At 46.6% G+C, this 16,769-nt stretch overlaps 1 protein-coding gene and 2 non-coding genes across 3 annotated transcripts; all 3 read right to left on the reverse strand.

Moving 5' to 3' along the window:
• Positions 1–835: 835 nt before the first annotated feature.
• On the reverse strand, positions 836–7,113 carry CCT6A (chaperonin containing TCP1 subunit 6A). Its single transcript, XM_005496692.4, has 14 exons — positions 6,936–7,113; positions 6,593–6,656; positions 6,121–6,255; positions 5,395–5,568; positions 5,145–5,248; positions 4,366–4,476; positions 3,724–3,883; positions 3,444–3,526; positions 3,017–3,113; positions 2,611–2,758; positions 1,859–1,992; positions 1,643–1,745; positions 1,299–1,371; positions 836–1,140 (listed from the first exon to the last, which is right to left on the reverse strand). Exons 1-14 carry the CDS (start codon positions 7,067–7,069, stop codon positions 1,068–1,070), a joined length of 1,593 nt encoding a protein of 530 aa, XP_005496749.1. The 5' UTR covers positions 7,070–7,113; the 3' UTR covers positions 836–1,067.
• Positions 4,584–4,716, reverse strand: LOC113460504 (small nucleolar RNA SNORA15). The gene has a single exon (XR_003382367.2). It is a non-coding gene; the product is annotated as a small nucleolar RNA SNORA15 (small nucleolar RNA).
• On the reverse strand, positions 5,692–5,822 carry LOC113460505 (small nucleolar RNA SNORA22). Its single transcript, XR_003382368.1, has one exon. It is a non-coding gene; the product is annotated as a small nucleolar RNA SNORA22 (small nucleolar RNA).
• Positions 7,114–16,769: the final 9,656 nt, after the last annotated feature.

Below are 16,769 nucleotides of genomic sequence, written 5' to 3' on the forward strand. Positions count from 1 at the left end.
AAAGGATTGCAAGCTGAAGTACGACTTGGACAAACAAATGACTTTATTTGGATTTATAACAGTCAGGTTCAGAAAAGTAATGTGAGCAGGCAAGCAGGGTGGAGAGTGGGCTGTTTTTACAATGTGAGAGTATTTGGTGTCTTATTATAGTTACAATAATTTCACAGTAATTTTTTTCTCTTTCGAAGATGCTGTGTGTTGGAGAATGGAAATGTTCTTTCCACTTTAGTTGAGAGACTGTGAAATGCTGCTTGAGTTGTGGGTTTCTCAGTGTTAGCAAAGTGTTAGCTCTAGGGAACTCTGAGAAAAACAACGGGGATTTCTGTCCCTCCCCGGCTGCACGCGGGGCTGAAAGTACTGGGCACCGGAGCCACACAAAAGAGGCTTTTTTGGGTGGTTGAGGGGTTTTTGTAAGGTTTGACAGAGGAAGGAGATTCCTCTTAACACAAAGCACCGCTGGTTTTAGGGAAAATCATTCCAGAGGGCAGGAGGCTCTTCCCCTGCCACAAACGCACTGGAAGCTCTGCCCAGACCTGCTCTGGCACTGATTATCCATAAATAATGCAGAAGCATCACTATTAAAAATCCAACCCTTAAAACAGGTTCTTTGCCACCCCCCACAAGCCATTCTGCAGTGAACTCAGTTTTATTCATAAGCAAGTACAAAACTATTATGTGATTGCCTTAATCCAGTTTTTAAAATTTACTGAACAAATTCCAGATCTGATCCCACCCTGCTCCCACAGCAGCAGTAATTTCACTGAAGTCTTGAGTGGTAATTTCACAAAATTGCCAAGAGTAGGACTCAGGAGGTTTAAAGAACAGACACCCAAAGCACAGAACAGAACAGTTTATTGGGTAAAAATGGAAAGCAACTGCAGCCACACAGTTCAGTGAAATCAAAAATAAATAACTCCTTTTTAGAGCCAAATCTTTGATTAAGTTGCTGAGATTTTGGGTGGCCGTGGTACCAAGGGGGCTGCCCCTCATGGCAGTGACTCCACCACAGCCAGGACAGGGCCCTGGGCTGGATTCCCTGGAGAAATTCCACAGGGAGCAGCTCCAGCTCAGCCCTTCAGGGAGGACATCCCAGCTCTCATGATTTCATCCACCAGGAGAATGTTGCTGGCAATCACCGTGCTGGAAACAGGGAAACAGCAAAGAAATATTGTTACAATTGCCAAACTCAGCTTCATTTTTGTGTTTCAAGACATCTTGCTGTGCATGGGATCCCCAGTTTTACATCACCTGAACACACACACAGAGTAATGTTACAAGTGAAATCCTGCCAGCCTTACCATGAATGAAGCAGCTGCTTTTTGACATTGTAATTATCCCAGATTCCAGCTGCTGCAGCCACCATGGGCTCCCCTGCAACAGAAGGGAAGAGCCTTTAAAAACCAGTTCACACAGAGACTTTTTGCTGGCTGACATCTGATATCTCTCTCTGTATTCAACAGTGTGCCTTATCCTCTAAAAACCTCAAATCAGCACACACTTAACTACAGCAGCCTGACTGCCAAGGCTTCTGTGCAGCTTTTTATCAATAAAGATAAATCTGTCTGCACTCAGAGCCCTTTGTGCTTCAGAGCTGAGCCAGGTTCTTACTGGAGCACCAGCCTGTGGCTGAGGGAGAACTTACCAGTGTTGAGATCAACCCCAGTGAGCTGCCCTGACTCCATGTGCTCTGCCTGCACCTTCACCAGCGTCTCCTGGGGATCATAGCCCGAGTTCTGAGCAAGCACCTGGCACAGAACACAGGGATTGGTTTAATTTTGCTGATTACAGAGCCCTCCAGCAGAAAAAGCAGAGTCTGTGTGTGCTTTAAAGTTAATTTATCACCCAGAACTCCTTTTACCTTAGGAATGATGAGCAGAGCATCAGCAAAAGCCTGAACTCCAAGCTGGGCTCTTCCTTTCACGTTGGGTTTGTGTTTCACAAGAGCATTGGCCACTGCCACCTCCAGTGCCCCTGCTCCTGGCACCACACATCCTGCAAGGGAACAGCACCTGTTTCATTTAAACTGCTCATTTTTAGTGCAGTTTGATCTCTTCCCTCCATACCCTGCACCTGGATGTTGCAGACATTTCTTCATAGAAATCCTTTCTTAGGGATTTGTCCATTTTCTGGGAAGCAAAGGGCCCCAGAAGAAGAATGTAAACAATTGTTATTGGCTGTTGTGAGATGTGGCAGGTGATCCTGTGATTGGCTCATTTTGCATGTTTCCAACTAAGGGCCAATCACAGGAGCAGCTCAGGGGAGATTCCTTGAACACAGAACTTTGTTATGCATTCCTTCTATTCTATTCTTAGCTTAGCAGCCTCTGCAAGCTCTCTCTTTATTCTTTTTAGTATAGTTATAATGTATTATATATCTTATATCAATAAATCCAGCCTTCTGATCAAGGAACAAGATTCTCGTCCTTCTCTCACCACAGTGACCCTTAAGGTCACTGTAATACCTGAACAGGTGAATAATCAACCACAGAACTATGAAATCCTGAGCTCAGGCTTGAACTGGAGCAGGAACCAAGGGAGCTGATACATAATTCCCTAATTTTGGGATGAGTTTTTACACACCTTTATGATGATGAACAGGGAGGGCACTCACCATCCTCAATGGCATTTTTCACAGCCCGCAGCCCATCCCTCACTGCATCCTTGATCTGGGTCAGCGTGTGCTTGTTGGGGCCCCTGATGAGCAGGGTCACCGAGCGCGGGTTCTCACACTTCTCAATGAAGGTGTACTTCTCCTCCCCCTGGGGAAAACAGCACCACGTCTGCCTGTCAGCCACTTGCTTCAGCAATTTGTGTACACAAATTAGTAACCTGGATGCTTTCAGGCTGGGTTCTGCACTGACAGCACTTCAAGAAGTGATGAGAAGCAGCAGAACTTTATTTCTGTTTTCTCATCCTATGATAGGAGCAAACATCCAGGCAGATGTTCACATCCAAGTGGATTTTAAGTGTTTTATTTCATTACTCCAGCTTTACCCTTCAAACACTTGGTCACTCACCAGGGTGTACTCATAGACCAGCCCTGCATGTCCCAGGCAGTCAGGAGTGAGATCCTCCACAGAGTTCATGGCAGTGCCACCACAGGCCAGGGTCAGTCTGACAGAGAACAGGCAGAACTCAGCTTTATGTTCAATAAAACCCAAAATCACTGCACTATTTCAGCATGCAGATCCTAGCCTTGCAGTTTGGCTTTGTTCATGGAAGAGCTCTTTAAAAAACTGACTTGTAGAATTAAGGCTCCTCTGTAGGTGTCTGCATTTAAAGCACCCTGAGAGCTCAAACTGCCCTGAGTTACACCAGAAGAGCTGCACAGATTGAAGTGGAATTTTTAGTCAAGCCTTTAAAGATGGATTGAAGCCAGACTTGACTGACTGTCTCAGTTTGGAGAAGCAGATTATTGTATCCTCTCCTCTCCCCAAAACTGACCTTTCCATGTTCCTCCTTTTAGCTCTCCTCAAAGCAACAATTCCTTCTTTGGCAAGGGCATCCAAGGAAAATGGGTCAATTCCCTGCAAACAGAAAGGGACCATCAGCATAAGGACAAAGCTGAAAACACCCCCCCCCCCCCTCTCTGACACTGAGAAGTTCTTCCTCGAGGCTCAAAGAAGATCTCAAGTAGGAACTCTACATTATATTCAGAACTATCAGCCTAAATTTAGCTAATTCTGGCATTTCAAATAATGCTTAGTTATTCTCTTCATCTCACCTTCTGGTTGATGACAACAAATCCTTTGTCTGAGTCGCCACAGACTTTTCTTTTCAACTCTATGATTTTGTTGACTCTGTCTTCAATGAACTTTCTTTCTGCTTTCACCAACTTCTCCCTCTCCTCAGCACTTTTGTAGAAGAATCCAGAGCTCACCTCCCTGAAGGGGAAAAAAAACCCCACAAAAATGCAGTCAGAAAATTTCCCTTCTGCTGTAGAAATAAACTGGAGCATAAGGAATGAGCATAATGAATGTTTCTTCAGTAACATTCTAAAGAAATCAACCCAGAACAAACCAGTCCCTCCAACCCACACTGATGTTCTGCTCCCTAATTCAAAGCTTTTCCACTTCAGAGTTCTCTCAGTTTCAAGTGTCTGCCTTATTTTTTGAAGTGTATTAATGTGTTTGTTCTACAATATCAAATTGTGGCCAAGAAAGGAAGGGCTTTCAACCTTTCTGTGATCACACAACAAAATAAAATCCACTGAGCAGCTCTGCCTCTCACAGAGATTTGTTCACCCACCACCTTTCCCCAAAGGGCTGCAGAAGGGGAATCACCTTCCCCCTTCACAGTTTTGGTTGATATTTAAGCACATTTTAAATAAAAGTCCTGAGGACAGGAGCATGTGCTGGGTACTCACGTTTTCTCATACTCCAGAGACACATTGCAGGTAAGAATAAAAGCATCTTCCACTCTTTTCTTCATGTCAGGGTGGCGAGCTCCATGATCCAGCACCAGCCCCCTGATCAGCCTGCAAGGTTAAAAACCCCTCTGGGTGTCCATGGACACAAACACAAGATTCCATGGAGTGTGAGAGTGCAAGTGCTGCAGCCCAAACTGCCTGGGCACTGCTGGGTGATGTGTTCCCCTCCCAAGGGCATGCTCATCCCATCAAAAAGCACACCAGGCACAGTGGGAAACAGGAATTTGCTCTGGCATGGTGTCTGACTGCACCAGCTATGAGGAGAGCTAGGGCAGAATTCATCCATGCACGAGGGAAAGGGAAATCCTGTGGAATATCCAATCCACAACCCAGTTTCCATTTATCAAATGCTGCTTTGTGTTTAACAGATGCCAACCTAAAGCATCATCAGACACTAAGAAAAAAAGAGTATTTATCCAACATTGTTAAGCCAGTGTTGCTCTTTGTTATTTGACAATTTTATCAAGGAATCAATTCAGTGAGTGAGAAACTTCTGCCAAGTTAAAGACAGATTTAAGCCAGACTTGACTCACTGTCTCAGTTTGGAAGAGCAGATTATTGTAACCTCTCCCTCATAAAGATATTTATGGCTGAAATTTGTATTTCAACTCTTCCAGTGGTAGCTTTAGGACACCCTAAAAAGAAACCAAAACCTCCCAGGCTCCTCAAAGCTCAGGGTCCCATTAAACTGAAGCCCAAGGATCCTCCAGACTTACGTGGTGTCTGTCTCTGATTTGTGCTTCATCTCCATGATTTCCACCATGTACAGGTCAATGGGCTCCCCTGGTTTTCTGACTGTCAGGACAGAATCTACCACAGCCTGCAGCACAGGGGAGGGAAACATCCCAAAATCACCATCAGTCTTCCAAAGTGCAAGTTCACACCTTTCACACTTCCAATTATAGTCCCAGCACTTCCTCAGCTGGCTCTCTTCACCCACAGAGGCAGAGTGACAGGGACACTCACCTCTGTCAGGATGTCAGCAAGCTCAGCGTGCACTTTAGTCCTGAGGGATGTCCTGGCAACATCGATGAGGGTCTCCCTGTCCATCTCCTTGGACACTTTGACCTGATCCAAAACCTCAAGTGCTTTTTCCTTGGCAATCTCAAATCCTTCTGCTACTATTCTAGGGTGCAAACCCTAAGGCAAGGGAAGAGAAATCATTGGACAATGGAAGATAAAATAGTTCTTTTTGCACAAACAGAACCTGCGGTTTCAACATTCCAAGGAATGGCAAAGCACAGGGAATATGCTGCTGAGGCCATGTGTTCTGTCCTTCTGAATACATGTAAAAGGAATGGAAATCCTTCCAATGCAGAGGAAAAGCACAGATTAATTTAGCACAGACTGAAACCAAGGGAACTACAAAGCACACTTGGGTGTTCGCTGTGCAATACCCACGTTTACCTGCCCTCAGGGAGGAGCTCCTGTCAAACACTGCAGAAGTGCTTTGACTCACACAAAACAAAGTAACAGCAGGTATCACCCAAAACCTTAAAAGCTACAGTATCCACAAGAAGTGGGTTTGATTTTGAACAGGGTTTGAGTCCCCTCCTCTAGCTTTTCCCCCCTTTTTACAACTTCTCATTTTAAGCAGAACAATGTATTTATGTTTCACTCCTGTTAAACATTTAACAAAAACAGCTCACTGAAGGTTTTAACTTGCCCACCGATGAAACACTGCATACACACCTCAGAAATGTAAAGATCTGCCTGCTTCAGGAGCTCTCCAATGATGAGGACATTCGAGGTGGTGCCATCTCCAGTGATGTCATCTTGTGCTGTTGCTACTTTTGCTATCAAGGAGGCCGTGGGGTGTTGGATTTGCTAGACAAAAATAAGAAGATGAGCAGTTAAGTGATACAGCAAACGAAAATCCGAGATCAGCTAAGAAAGAACTGAAGGTGATGTTTTAATAGTTTAACCTAATTGGTTTGCTACTCCTTTGGCTGATTATTTTACTCATTCTCATGGTGCCGTTTATATTTTTAACATTATTCTCTTTTCAGTATTGCGTTAACCTGCACTTATTTCTTCACCCTCCTCCGAAGGCGCATTTTGCTTCAATAGATACGGGTCGCTGGGGCAGGGGGGACGCGATTCCCCCTCACCCAAAGGCGCTCGTCCCTCCCTAAACCCCCTGCTCGGAGCAGCCCCAGCTCACCATTTCCTGCAGCAGCACGTTGCCATCTTTGGTCAGCTTGATGTCTCCGGAGCCCGACACGAGCCTGCGGGCGGCACGGGAGGGTGAGCAGCGCCCCGGCTCCAGCACACGTGTGAGGCCGCGGGCCCGCCCCGCTCCTTCCCCATCCATTCATCCATCCCACCCCGGCCCCAAAACACGTGCGGGGCCACCCGCTCCTTCTCATCCCTCCATCCCTGAGCCACGGACCCCTCCCGCCTCCGCCTTTGTTCCCCTCCCGGCCGCGCTGCTTCCCCTCACGCTCCCCTCAGGCCGTGCTCCTCCCCAACCCCACCCGCGGCGAGAAGGGCGGGGGCTCCCTCACATCTTCATGGTGCCCTTGGGGCCCAGGTTGGTCCTCAGCACGTCCTGCAGCCCGCGGGCCGCGCTGATGTTGACGGCCAGCGCGGCCTGGGCACGGGCCACCTCGGCCTTGGGGTTGAGCGCCTTCACCGCCATGACTGCGCTCCGCTCTGGGCCGCGCCGGGCGGGGCGGGGCACCGCGGTCCTGCCTCCTGCCCGCCCCTTCTAGAACACTCCGGGCTCACCCATTGGCCCACCGGCTCGGTGCCGCGTTTCTATTGGTTAATAGGCCTGTCGTTCATCCCGGCTGCTCCCGCCGCCAAGGCGTCCCGATTCTCATTGGTTCGTTGGCGCGCTAGCCACGCTCTCATTGGCTGCGGTGCCTGTCGCTCCACTTAGTCCCGCCCCCGTGCCTCTGAGGCGCGGGCGCGGCACCGCCCTCAGAGAGGGTTGTGAGGGGAGCGTGGTGCTGGTGTGGGGCTGTCTGAACGGGCGGGGATGGTCGGTGCTTAATCCGCCCTCTCATGTCACGGACACCCTCAGCAACTCCGCAGAACTGTCAGAATAAATAATTAAACCCGATGATTTCACATTAGACCGATAAAATTAATAGTTAAGTGGCGTGGATTAATAATCAATGGTTCTTGGTTAAATTCGGGATTGAGGTTAATAAAAACTCATTTTCTCATAACACACAAGCTGATGTGTGGGCACCGGGGCTTCCATAGCCCCCAGTTGCACACCTTCTGCCCGGGACTTTCCTGGACTGAATCCCTCCCGGGGGTTCTAAGGATGGGGATGGTCCCCGCAGAGGTTTCTGTGTAAAATAAAACCAGAAATATTATTGCCAAGACAGCCTTTGTAGGTGTTGAAACGTTTCCCTAAGCGGCCTGCCAGGGCTCACTACTGGAGATAATATAATATTTGTTTATTTGTTTATTTGGACTCTGAAATGGAAGGACAAGTGAGTTTCCCTGGAGAGGAGCTGAAGAAGGAGCTCCCGCCATGGTCCCTCACACCCTGCGGGCACCGATTGCACCAGGCTTGAATCCCAAATTGCTCCGTCTGGGCTTGTCCCCTCCAACACCCACACGGCAACACCGGGTGTGACACAACCTCTTCTGATTCCAGGTGTTGCATGAGGCCCCACAATAATCCCCTGGCAGTTCCCTGTGCTCTGCAACCCAGCTGCTCCAGAGGCTGCAGGCCACAGGCACAATGGCCCTGAGGCCAGGATTTAGTCAGAATTTGGTGCAGGGAAGGCAGAGACCCTTCCCCAGCCCTCTCCCACCAGGTATGAAGATGCCCAGAGAAGCTGGAAGTGTCCAAGGCAAGGTTGGACAGGGCTTGGAGCAGCCTGGGATAGTGGAAAGTGTTCCTGCCCATGGCAGGGGGCTGAAACAAGATGCTCTTTAAGTTCCCTTGCAACCAAACCTATAAAATCCTTCCCTCTCCATCCCACTTTTTGCAGCAGCCCTAGATTGCTCCAGCAGTGCAATGAGCTGGATGTATTTCCACAGCACCTCCAGGAGTAAAGGCAGAGCCTGCTCCTGGGTCCAGTTTTGGTGTACAGGACTTTTGGGGGAGCTAGATGGGAAATGTCAGCGTCAGGTGTCAGGGCAGCCTGGCTGGGCTTGGCTGCAGGCTGTGGCACCTGCTTTGGGTGAGGATCTCAGGTTTCTGGGCAAAATGCCATGTGCACAAGAGGAGGACTCCCACATGGGGCCTGTCTGTCTCTCTGGAAGGGACAGCTGCTGATTTCCTTGGGATTCTGGTTTTTTAATGTGTTAGGTGATGTTTGGATATCCTACAAGTTTGGAGCCCTATTGTTGAGCAGTGTCTTGTGAAATATTTTGACGCTGGCTCCAGTGGAGTGGCTGGGCTTTCTCCTCTGTGGTTGCAATCATTAGAAATAAATATTAAACATTGCAAAATGCAGGGAATCGCAGTTGTCATTTCAATATTAGCTCTGGAACTCTGTTAAAATGTTGTCTGCACTTCACTGGGATGCTGAAACCATAACAAAACAAACCACCAAACCTGGCGCAAGGCTGCTGTGCAAATATCTGAGATGCAATGTCCAGTTAAAACACCCGGATCCCCAGCTCTGCCCTGGATTCTGGAACGCCCAGATCAAATATTTTCTAGCTCTTGCTTCTCTGGTTTTTTTTTTTTTTTGCCTGTTCCTCTCAGGGCTGTTCTCAGCAGAGGGCAGCCTTGTCAAACCCATCCCAGGCTTGTTAACTTTCATGTTTTCCTTGCTGATGCCTATGGAAAGGCAGGAATTGCCCATCCTAAAACATTTGTGGGGCTAGCAGTGATGTGGGCCAGGTTCAGGTTTGTGAGAGGAATTATTTCTGCTGGAAAATAAAGAGAAAATTTCGTTTTGAGATTTTTTTTTTTTTTAGGACCAGAGGGGATGGGAAGGGAAAAGCTGCTTTCGAAGACATCCTAATCCTCCATGCAGGTGGTTTCTGCTGTTTTTTTTTTGTAAAAATGGAGAGGTTCTGTAGTGACATACCAGAGCTGGGTGCTGTGTTTGTATTTTCCTGAGCATCCTTCTACAGCTCTCAGGCAGAGCTCTCTGTGTTTCCTTGCTGGCTCACATTCCTCAGGATAGTTATTTTGTGTTATCGTAACATTTCTCATGAGCATCTCCACAATAAAATCCCATTTTGCAGCATTTTTCAGCCATCAAGACAAGCTTTTTTCCCTTTTTTTTTTTCAGCCTTGGCTGTAGAATTGTTCTATTTGTTTTTTGTGTGTAATGAAAATAAAGGGCAAATGCTTACCAGACTTAAATTGCCCTATGAATTCAATGGATTACACCAGGTTAAAATCAAAATATTTAACTAAATTAAAGCCAACATGTCCATTAAACTAAGCCAAATAAAGGAAATATCCTTCATGAAATATTCAGCAGCAATTCTTTTAGTCAAGCCAGGCACTGCTTATCTTGGCAAAAACCCCTCTGAGATTCTCAGTAAAAGCCATTTTCTTTCATCTTTATCAAGATGGGTTTTCCTTTAACCTTATTCACAGAAATGATTTCTAAATCTGCTTTGAACAACATCCTGTCCTGCCACGATAAAGCTGACAAACAGCACCGGGCTGCTGATCCCCAGCACCAGTTTGGCAGCACAGGGGCTTGGTCCCATCTTCTCCTGACTCAAGAAGCTCCTGAGAGATGATCCTGTCATGTACTGAGAAATTCTGAAAAAGCATAAAGGGAGGAGGGGCACAAAAGGTGATGGGATTTAATTAATAAATGGAATTTTGAGGGGTGACGCTGCCAGGATGGCAGAAGAGGTCGTGCACAGAGCATGACTGGAGCACCCAGCGGTGCAGAACAGACGGGCAGCGGTCACAGGACTCCTGGCACAAGTGGACAAAAGCAGCTAAATCAGCTAAATCAGCTTTTCTTGACCTTGAACCAAACAACTCCTGGCCTGGCACTGTCCCATTGTCCAAGCCACAGCAGTGAGCAAGGGAAGCTCTTCCATGGGATGCCAAAACAAAAGCATGGGCAGCTTTGGCAATTTTTCCACAGCTTTTGGGGAACAACACTGAGCCTTTTCCCAGGCCTTTCCACTTTGCTGCTGAGCTTTTGCCAGCTTTGGATGGGATTTGTGTGTGTAACTTCACTCAGGGATGCACTAACAGCTCAAGCCAAGAGGAGATATTGGAATTTTAAATCCCTGAATGGTGGCTGTAGTCAGGTGGGGTTGGGCTCCTTTTCCAGGCAGCACTGAGAACCAGAGGACACAGCCTTAATCTGTGCCAAGAGAAATATAGGCTGGATGTTAGGGAAAAGTTTTCTACAGAAAGAGTGATAAAGTTCTGAAATGGCTGCCCAGGGAGGTGGTGGAGTCCCCATCCCTGGGTGTGTTTAACAGAGCCTGGATGTGGCACTGGGTGCCAGGGTTTAGCTGAGGGGTTGGGGCTGGGGTGGACTCGATTTTAAAGGTCTCTTCCAACCTGGTCATTCTGTGAATTCTGGAAATTCTGGGACTGGGGAGGTGGTGGAGTCACCATCCCTTAACAAAGCCTGGATGTGGCACTGGGTGCCAGGGTTTAGTTGAGGGGTTGGGGCTGAGTTGGACTCGATGATCTTGAAGGTTTCTTCCAGCCTGGTCATTCTGTGAATTCTGGGAATTTTGGGACTGAGGAGGTGGTCGAGTCACCATCTCTGGGTGTGTTTAACAAAGCCTGGATGTGGCACGGGGTGCCAGGGTGTAGCTGAGGTGTTGAGGCTGGGTTGGACTCAATGATCTTGAAGGTCTCTTCCAACCCGGTCAGTCTGTGATCCCAGCTCACAAATCCACCCTTCTCTCCCGAAAACAGCAGATCTTCTCCTGAAATCTGATTTCAGCCAGGAGAAGCTCCCGATTGCCGCTGCCCGGAGCGGCCCGTGAGGGCCGAGCGAGCCCCCGCGCCCGCCGCTCCCTGCCCGGCCTGGCCCGGCTCCTCCCCTGGCCCGGGGCGGTCACACCTCTGCCGCCCTCGCTGGCAGCGAACGGCTTGCCCTGCTCTGCTCCCATGTGTGCGAGCACCTCAAACAAACCCCCCGGGCCGCCTGACTCAGCGCTTTATCAGGGGCCGAGCGGCAAAATGCGGCTGTCGTCCAGCGCAGCCCGTGCGCGGGGTTTGTGCCGCTGAGGGCTCAGCTGATCCCTCCCTGCCAGGCGCAGCCCGGAGCCTCCCGGCGGCAGCAGCAGCCACGGCCGCTTCCCTTCTGTATCCTGTAAGTCACCGGGATCGCGCTTTTCTCGCAGCTCGGAAGGGGTTGGAGTTTGGCTCGCAGCTCCATAACACAAGGGGGGTTTTTCCAGCAGGGAAAACGAGGAGGATCTTGTGCCTTGTGCTGCCCGGCTGGTTTATAACAGCAGCGTGAATGAATGATGCAATCGGGCACGGGGGGAGCAGCGGCGTTTTGGCAGCAGGGGCGAGAGGGGATTGGAGAGTTGGGAGGTGGATGTCAACATCCAACAGGTTCCTTCTGCCCTTTTTCACCTGCTTTTCGCGAGGTGTTGGAATGAGTTCGCTGTGAGGCACTGCTGTGCAGAGAATCGTGCGGAGCTGCGAGCAGCTCATCTCTTGACTCGCAGGCAGCTTTGTGCCACTGCCTTTACAAACCGAGCAGGAGGTTAAAGCAAAACCTAACATGAAATAGAAAACCCAGGAGGTTTAACAAAGACCTAAAAAAATGAAAAAAACCCAGGAGATTAAGGACTGAGTTTTCCTATTCTCACCCTGCAAACCACAGAAAGTTATGTGTGGAAGGGTTGAACTTCTAAAACTTATATAAAACACAAACACAATTTGCTTAAATATAACTAATCTGCTTAAACGTATCAGCTTTCCTCTAAAGCTTTCAAGACGTTGCTGATTCTGAGGATGAAAGCTCAGCACAGAAAAGCTTTGCCACTGTATTATTCCCATTTTACAGACACAGGACTGGAAACAATGAGGATTAAGTGGTTTGTTTCGACTCATACCATGGAAACACTCCTGGGAATGTTCTTAGAAGCTGTAGGAGGAAAAGGGCCTGAAAAAAACTTTCAAGAACTATTTTCTCCAAATCCTTTGCTCTGAGCAGCAGTTTCCCTTCAAGGCAAAATAAACAGTTTAATGTGGTTGAACTTCTGTTAATGTTCAATGTTAAATGGGGAAGTGAATCAGAAATTGTTTGCAAACAAGGATATTCCAGAGTGCTGGGTAATATTTCATTAAGATTCACTTAATCTTCATTTTTAACGGCAATAAATGTGATCATCATGCAAAGTGGCAGCGTGGCAGCACTTGTGAAAGCTGAAATATGACAACAAGGGAGGTTTAGTCACATTGAGGGGTTTGAGATCTCATCAGAACCTTGCAGCCCCAGAACACCTGCAGTTCTGAGCACTGCTCCCATTTGCATTTCCACATTACCTATGGATACAGAGGATGGGGCAGTTTTTCCCCATGAGGCAAGTGCCCTTCTTTGAAGGGACAGCAAACAGAGAGGATTTCAGTTGTTTTCCTTTCCCATGTGCTCTTACATAATTCCTCTGTTTGTGACTCCACCCTGTCTATTATGAAAGAGAATTATTTATTGTGAAAATATCTCTATTTTTTTTTAACAGCCCAATGAAACATTTCATAGTCTGGAGGCAAGGAGATCTCATGGGAATTCCCCTTTTCCCTTATAATTTTCTTTTTTCTCCATCTTTATCTCAAGTTTCACCCTACCTCTTTCTCTCTCACTCTTTTGTCTTCCTTAGTCACTTCTTTGCCCAGTGTTCTTCTCTTCCCCATATTCTTCTTTCCAGCTTTTCCCCGTGGTATTTTATATCAGACCTCTTGAAATGTTTGCTGCTTGCATGTTTTTCAGGCTAGGAATTGATTACCTACCTGAAATTCAGTGGCAGGAAGATCAGAGATTCCCTATCAGTGTTTTTCCTGTGGAAACAGAACCCATTATTTGTGGGAATTTCATTTTTCTTCCTATCTCATTAAAACACTTACACTTTTAAGCAATCAGATGCTCTGTATTTAGAATAATTAATCTCTGCCACTTACACAGGCCTGGACCACTCTGGAATACAAAATTGCTTTTCCCTGACTGCAGCTGAGATTTGTCCATGGAAGGGGTTTACACAACTTTTATTCTTTTTGCTTTTTGATTCAGATGTGCTACTGATGATTTTTGCAATTCTTCCCTTCCACTTTGTCATTTTTAGACAGCATAAACCATAGTTTGAAACTATTTTCAAATAGGAATAAAGAGAGGACAGGGTTAATTCCAACTATGACTCCACAATAATTCTTCTTTATTTGTCCATCAAAGTGCAAAGTCCAGCACAGCTTTCATGCCATCATTGTCAGGGAAAGGAGCATGGGAAATGTGGATATCAGAGAGAAGGAAAAGTGAACATTTCATCACTCCCAGCACACCTGTGGAGAGATAACCTTTTTCTGGGGCAGATCAAAGCCTTGCATCCAGACCAAAATTACAGCTTGTCACTGAGCAATCACGTCACAGAGCAGTGTCCCTGTGGTCTTTGTGAGGTCCCTGGGATGAGGGAAGAGATGAATGTGACTCCATGTTCTCAGAAGGCTGATTTATTATTTTATGATATTATATTATTATAGTAAAGAATACAGAAAGGATACAGACAGAAGGCTTAACAAGAATGATAATAAAAACTCGTGACTCAGAGAGTCTGACACAGCTGGCTGTGATTGGTCATTAAGTAAAAACAATTCACATGAAACCAATCAAACATTGCACCTGTTGGTAAACAAAACAATTCACATGGAACCAGTCAAACATGAACCTGTTGGTAAACAATCTCCAAACCACATTCCAAAGCTGCCAACACAGGAGAAGCAAATCAGATAATGATTGTTTTCATTTTTCTCTGAGGCTTCTCAGCTTCCCAGGAGAAGCAATCCTGGTGAAGGGATTTTTCAGAGAATGTGACAGTGACATGTCCCCACACGGTGCCATTGCCTCACAGGGTTACAGAGCAGCCCCAGGTGTGGCAATGGTGGCTTTGCATCAGCAGGGTGGCTGCTGGGACACACGTTGGTGACGCCAATGTCACAGCTGCCCTGGAACACGGCCCTGCTGCCTGGAAATCTGGGAGCTTTCACTGCAAACACAAGCACAGCTCTGCAGCCCAGGGCAAGTCAAGGCTAAAACAAACGTGCAATTCACGTGGCACCTGCCCAGGCAGTGCCAAGGCTGACCTCAGAACTGGCCTCTGGCCACCAGGCCTCACCTCAGAGCTGGGTGCTGCCAGAGGGAGGTTCTGATGCCCACGAGGTTCTGATGTCCACAAAGTTCTGATGTCCACGAAGTTCTGATGTCCACGAAGTTCTGATGTCCACGAAGTTCTGATGTCCACAAAGTTCTGATGTCCACGAAGTTCTGATGTCCACAAATTTCTGATGTCCACAAAGTTCTGATGCCCACGAACTTCTGATGTCCACAAATTTCTGTTGTCCACAAAGTTCTGATGTCCATGAAGTTCTGATGTCCCCAAAGTTCTGATGTCCACGAAGTTCTGATGTCCATGAAGTTCTGATGGCCACTTTCCTTCTGTATGCTGTGCTGATAACTCATTTAACTAATTAGGACTATTATATAACTATTTTATATGAAGTTCTGATGTCCATGAAGTTCTGATGGCCACTTTTCTTTCACGTGCTGTGCTGATGGCTCATAACTCATTTAACTAATTATGACTATTATATAACTATTATATAGCTATCAGTTACTCATGATAACGATTTTTTCTTACATGTCTGGTGCAGTCTTTGGAGAAAAAGATAAAACCCCACATGGCCTGCAGCCAATAATCCTTTAGCCATGGTGCTAAAGCTGGACTGGGGTTTTGTGGTGTGCACCAAGGGCAGGGTTGTGCCAAACTGCAGTTCAGAGTGGCTCTGTAAAAGCCTTTTTCTGGGATATCTCCTCTATGCCACCAACCCCTCAAAGGCATCAGAACAAACCCCACAAATGTTCTGTCTGAGCCTCTCGTGTCACTCATTGTCCCTTGCTCATTGACATCTGTCAGGCAGACACAGCTCCTGGCTGTTCACAGCAGGTTCCACCACTCAGGCTGGGTGGTTCCTTCACACAGATTTCCACCTCCCAACAACAGATTGGAGCCTTCTCTTTTATTCCATGCAAAGAGCAGATAAGAGAAATGTGTGCTCTACATTTGTAGTGATGATGGGAATTTTTCATAAAGTTTTTTTGGGTATCCCAACATTCATCGCGTCCTGGGAATAAACCCAAAGGTTCTGTTCCTGCTTTGACCATTAGTGAGAGGAAAACAAAAGATGAAATGTTATAAAGACACCCATCATTCTTAAGAATGTGCTGTTTGATGGTGTTTTTCCCCTGTCCCAGGAAAAGAACCTGCAGCCCAGATCAATCATACAAGACATGTCCTGAGAGATGTCTGAGAGATTGGAAGAAACAAAAACTTCTGCAAAAATCTGAGAAGTGACATAAATAGGCAGGTGTTGTTTGTGTCTAAATTATAGATTAGTGAACAGTAAAATCCACACTGAATTAATTCCCCTATGAGAGCACAAGGTGAGTAGGGATGAGTAAGAAGAGATTTAAATCCTTAAGCTTCTGATCTGCAGAAGTGCTCAACATATTGAAGTGGGCAGATCTAAAGGAGTAGAAAAGAAACTTTTGTCATCAAAAGGGGTAGAAAATGGTACTATTATGGAAAGGGATTAAAATTATTTGTCAGGGACTATTATGGAAAATATAATGTGTAATAGACATCTTTTATGGAAAATCCTTTCCTTAGGATTTTTCCTCCTGAGAAGCTGAGAGGCCTCAGGAACAAAATGTAAACATTGATTATCTGCTGCTGTGGAATGCAACAGGTGCATCTGGGATTGGTCTCATGTGGTTGTTTCTAATTAATGGCCAATCACAGTCAGCTGGCTCAGACTCTGTCAGAGACAGAAGCTTTGTTATCATTCTTTCTTTTTCTATTCTTAGCCAGCCTTGTGATGAAATCCTTTCTTCTATTCTTTTAGTATAGTTTTAATGTAATATATATCATAAAATAATAAATCAGCCTTGTGAACCATGGAGTCAGATCCTCATCTCCTCCCTCACCCTCAGAGCCCTGTCAGCACGGTCACAGTGATGTCTTGATGGTTGAGAGAAGTTCTCAAGGGCCAAGGGTTTGATGGGTTTATAAAAGGCTAACCCCAATGTTAATGGTCCAGTCTTTTATTATTAATGAGGGTGTAGGACAGGATCTAAACCCTCCTGATTTAGGGATAACCACTCTTGATAGGTTTAGGGTAGTTTGTAATCAGTCCTTAGGGCCTGGGT

The sequence above is a fragment of the Zonotrichia albicollis genome, chromosome 22 (genome assembly GCF_047830755.1).
Source record: "Zonotrichia albicollis isolate bZonAlb1 chromosome 22, bZonAlb1.hap1, whole genome shotgun sequence".
Taxonomy (NCBI): Eukaryota; Metazoa; Chordata; class Aves; order Passeriformes; family Passerellidae; genus Zonotrichia; species Zonotrichia albicollis.

Bases quoted from the DNA above. Each gene is read 5' to 3' on its own strand.
- CCT6A (XM_005496692.4), bottom strand. From the start codon at position 7,069: ATGGCGGTGAAGGCGCTCAACCCCAAGGCCGAGGTGGCCCGTGCCCAG. The intron at 6,256-6,592 runs GTGAGCTGGGGC...ATTTTTGTCTAG, and splicing joins ACGTGCTGCTGCAGGAAATG to CAAATCCAACACCCCACGGC. The intron at 3,527-3,723 runs GTGAGATGAAGA...TTCTGTTTGCAG, and splicing joins TTGTTGTCATCAACCAGAAG to GGAATTGACCCATTTTCCTT.